General features: G+C 24.8%; 1 protein-coding gene across 1 annotated transcript; it reads right to left on the minus strand.

The window, feature by feature from the left end:
* Positions 1–776: 776 nt before the first annotated feature.
* On the minus strand, positions 777–3,915 carry LOC112728049 (uncharacterized). Its single transcript, XM_025778023.3, has 5 exons — positions 3,175–3,915; positions 3,007–3,083; positions 2,780–2,819; positions 2,549–2,663; positions 777–1,615 (listed from the first exon to the last, which is right to left on the minus strand). Exons 1-5 carry the CDS (start codon positions 3,458–3,460, stop codon positions 973–975), a joined length of 1,161 nt encoding a protein of 386 aa, XP_025633808.1. The 5' UTR covers positions 3,461–3,915; the 3' UTR covers positions 777–972.
* Between the last annotated feature and the right edge of the window lie 685 nt (positions 3,916–4,600).

A 4,600-nucleotide genomic window follows, 5' to 3' on the forward strand; every position in this document is an offset into this window, starting at 1 on the left:
AATTTATTAACATAACTTTTTGTTAATTTTAAATTTTAAATTTTTTTATTAAATGTTAACTGTGATCATTTTTAAGAAAATTTTATATTAAAATATAAAATATACATTAAAATTTATTAAATAATACATATATTTAAACATAAATAAATATATATATGATAACTAATTTAATCATTAATTTTTAGTATACACGTAATAATTTTTTATGCATCAAATAAAGTAATAGCAATAAAATGGTAAAAAACATATGCTTGCCATCATTGATAATTTACTTACAGAATCAAATCTGATGTTTCGCAGCTTAAACACACATCTCTAAAATAGTTTTGATTATTTTTGAGAATTGAAAATTGAGAATAAAACTCGAAACATTTGATCTACCAGCTAAGCATGTAGATTCTAGTTGCACTAGTAACCTATAGATTTTAACTTTACCATAAAAACATATAGAAGTTAGCAAAACAAAAAAAAAATTGAAAATCTACCCCAAATCCATTATTGATCTTGCTTCTGCTTCACCAAAAAGGCAAAAGGCAAACTTTTATATATATTTGGGATTTTTACTCTAATTTCAGTCTTTTGTGTCACTGGGTTTTCTCATCATATGAATTTTTATATAGATGGGTATATGTTCAATTTAGAAAATTAAAACTTGGGTGAAATTATCATTTTATCTATAATAATATTACACCTTAAAAATTCTCTTATCTGGAAAAAAAAAAAAGATTATTCTATTTTTACCTCCAACCAAACATATTTCTAAAGATAATTTCATAACTAATAATAACATATATGATTTATTCATCTAATGCATGTAATTGATAGTACATAATAATTAATTAAACACAAATCAAACAAGAAAAATACAACTATGTCAGATGATGAGTTAATGTAAGAATCTGGTTATAATAAAAATGCATAAATTAAAATTCTGACAAGTACCTCAAGATCTCACTGAGAATTTTGTCTCATTCATATAGTCAGATCCAGGGTACTAGCCATTTTCCCTTGCTTCTTGCAACAATCTTGTGCTTCCTTCAACTTATTGCTTCTAAGATTATTAGAGGTTGATGATTGAATAGGAGGGTACAAAGATAATGATAGATTGTTATCATCATCATTATTCTTGTTATTATCATCATGATCCTCCAATTCCACTCTTCTTTCTTCATCATCACCATCTATCCTTGAGTTCAATTTTAATGAAAGATCCAAATCAATTTTTTCAGTAGCTAATGATGATGATGATGATGGTGATGCCTTCCTTTTCAATGGCATGATGATGTTATGATTGTTATTATTGTCTTGTGTTCTTGGATTTTGTGATGATAATAATAATGGGGTGAGACCAACATTATTATTATTGCTCAATCTTTTAGTGCATAGGGAGTGATCATGTGCACTACTACTACCAAATGAGAGGAATTCATGATCATCTTTTCTTCGTTCATGGATTTTAAAACTACTATTACTTGTTATTATTGGTTGTTGTTGTTGTTGCTGCTCAATAAAATTGGAAGAAGAACCAACCCGGAAGATGCTATTAGCCCAATTGAAAGGTCTATGCACCATTTTTTCATAGGCACTTGTGAATGAATTATCCCCATATCCAAATCTGTAAAAAATTAAGGAAAGACAATTTATTACTAGTTTGATTAATATTAAGACCAAATTTCAAAGTATTTATTAGGAGAAAATTTGACCTATTTTTAATTCGCTGAAAACTAAAATAGAAATATGTATATTTAGTTTGTGTTTTTATTTTTCTTTTGTTTTCATATTTTTTGTTTTTATAATTTTGTGAAAAAAATAAAAATAATATGAGTGTATTTGATTTATATTTATATTTTTTTTATTTTCAGTTATTTCTTTTTTTTATAATTTTATAAAGCAAAAAGAAAAAAGCAGAATTAAAAATAAAAAATACTAAAAATAAAAACAAAAAATAAAAATACAAACCAAATGTACTTATAATATTTTGATTTCTATCAAAACAGAATATACTAAAAATAAAAAATAAAAACACAAAACAAACCTACCTTAATTTTTCTATCAATGTATTTATATTTTTACTTCAAATACTTACTAATAAATACAGCTTTAACATGTACTTAACATAAGTAAAAAAGATAAGGAACTAATCATATATATATATATAAGATTTAATTATTTTATTAATATCTGTAATTTCACTAAATTTATAATTAATTTTTTGTATTTTTTAATTAAATCTTTACACTACTTTTAGTTTATAATTAAATTTTTGTCAACGTAAAAAATGTTAAAGTTAATAGAATATTTTTTTACAAATTAAACATAATACCAATTAAGAATTTAATTAGATCTTTGATTATATATTTTTTAGAAGAAATATTTTATTAATTTTAATATTTTTAATATGAAAATGATCTAATTATAAAATTATTAAAAGTAATATAAAAATTAAATTAAAAAAATATATAAAAATTTAATTATAAATTTAAAATTATAGAGACTAATAAAGTAATTAAACCTAAATATAACTATGATCTAGATTATACATGTGTACCTGTGGGATGAAATTGTGCTTGGGTTATACCCTTGAAGCATTGGAAGTTGGCTAAGATTATATATATTTCTGTCTCCAGTATCCATAAGACGACTACTATGATGATTGGCCAACACTGTGATACATACAATTAGGACTAATTGCAATTAATTGGAAACCCTAATAAATAATACTAACATGCATTTATAAGTTTATGAATATGCACGGGGCCGGGAAACAAACATTTTGTACCTTGATGATTTGGTTCATCCAATTTTTTGCTTCTAAACATCTGAGAAAAAAAGAAAAGAAAATAAGCAACGAATTATTAAATCAGGCTAATGAGTTAGGATATGCTAAGAATATATATAGATTAAAATAACCTATTATTTGTAATAATAAATCAAAATTCAAAACTAAATATAAAGAGAAAAATCACGAGGGTATACCAAACTTATCTATGTTAATTAATTAATTACCTGTAAATGACTCTTGACATGGGCAATACTTAATCCTTTGATGTTCATCAATTGAAGAACCAGTTTTGGGGTTGCTCCTATTCCCAAGAAAGATAATAATAAATATAAATAATAATATAGCAAAAATTGAAATAATCCAATTAAGAATAATATATATATGGAACTTACTCTCTTGACCTCCAAGTCTTTGAACAGCATGAAGAAATCTAAGGTGAAGATCAGGTGTCCAACGAAGCCTTGGAAACTTGGATCTAACATAAGGCCTTATTTTCTTCTTATCATTATTATTATTACTATTCTCTTCCACTGTGCTATTGCTTGAACACCCTCCTCCTCCTCCTCCATTATTCTTCTTGTTTTCGCATTCGTCGTCTTCTTCTTCTTCTTCTTCTTCTTCCTCCTCAAGGTTTGAAGGGCTTGTCTTGGAACATTGGGATCCATGGCTTTCTTCCATACTTAATTGGAGACTAATAAGGGAAAAAACAAAGAAAGAAATGGGGTTGACTTTTTTGACCCTAGAGGTCAATTAATGGAACCAAATCCACTACTTAAAACCTAATAATAATTGTTCATCCTCCTCCATGCTTTGACACTTAACAAGAGATATACCAAGAAGTAGTAGAAACCCTAGATGGATCTTCAAATGAAATTTAATTAGAACATCTAGCTTCTTCTATCTATTACTCCTTCTATCTATTACTCCTTCTTCTCTCTCTTCTCTTTATGCATATGTGAGTGATGAGGTGATGAATAAAAACATATATGTGTTTTGAATATGCATGGTGGTGATGATGGAATGCAAGGAATATAATTAATAATTTCATGTGAATACAAGACCTTTATTTGTTGCCACTTGAATAAGGAAAGCTATTTTTTGGTGTGACAATAAAGTAATCAATACCGATGAACGGATAGCTAGTCACACTAATATTTTACTATTATATCGCTGGAACGTTTCTATCATAATAGACAAACATGTTTTCTTCTCAATAATATTAATAATAATAATAATAAAATAAGCAGGGCTTTGATTCTTCTCATCATAATATTTTTATGGGTGGATATCTATTTTGATCTTTGATAATTTTTTTAAAAGATTATGAAATTTTTAATTAAAAAAATATTCTTTTTGATTTTTTATATTTAATTTTATAAGATTAATTAACTCCTTTTTCAATGATTTCTCTCTAAAACATATTTATATAATATATTAATTACTAATATATCTTTTATTTAATTTTTATAAATAAAAATAATTTAAAAATAACTAATATTTCTCAGTTTTAGATAATAAATTTAATCAAAGTATTTGAAAAAAAATAATAAAAAAACTAATTAAACTGTCCTTATCCCCAAAAGATCAGATAATAACGAGACTCTTAACAAAAAAGAATCTGTCAATTCTAGTTGGTTTTTAACGAATAAATTAACAGTTTAATATGTCATGTAAATTTATTCTATTAATACAAAAAAAAAATATTAACAGAGAAATTAATTTAATCAGTCTCACAAAAATAAAAATTAAACACCAAAAATAATTTTTTTTTAAAGGTCTCGTTATCTTTTAAAATAATTGTCAACACCATTTAAATTT

This window comes from Arachis hypogaea, chromosome 12 (genome assembly GCF_003086295.3).
Source record: "Arachis hypogaea cultivar Tifrunner chromosome 12, arahy.Tifrunner.gnm2.J5K5, whole genome shotgun sequence".
In the NCBI taxonomy this organism is placed as follows: Eukaryota; Viridiplantae; Streptophyta; class Magnoliopsida; order Fabales; family Fabaceae; genus Arachis; species Arachis hypogaea.

Bases quoted from the DNA above. Each gene is read 5' to 3' on its own strand.
- LOC112728049 (XM_025778023.3), bottom strand. From the start codon at position 3,460: ATGGAAGAAAGCCATGGATCCCAATGTTCCAAGACAAGCCCTTCAAAC. The intron at 2,664-2,779 runs GTACAAAATGTT...TATGTATCACAG, and splicing joins GGATGAACCAAATCATCAAG to TGTTGGCCAATCATCATAGT. The intron at 1,616-2,548 runs GTACACATGTAT...AATTTTTTACAG, and splicing joins AGCACAATTTCATCCCACAG to ATTTGGATATGGGGATAATT.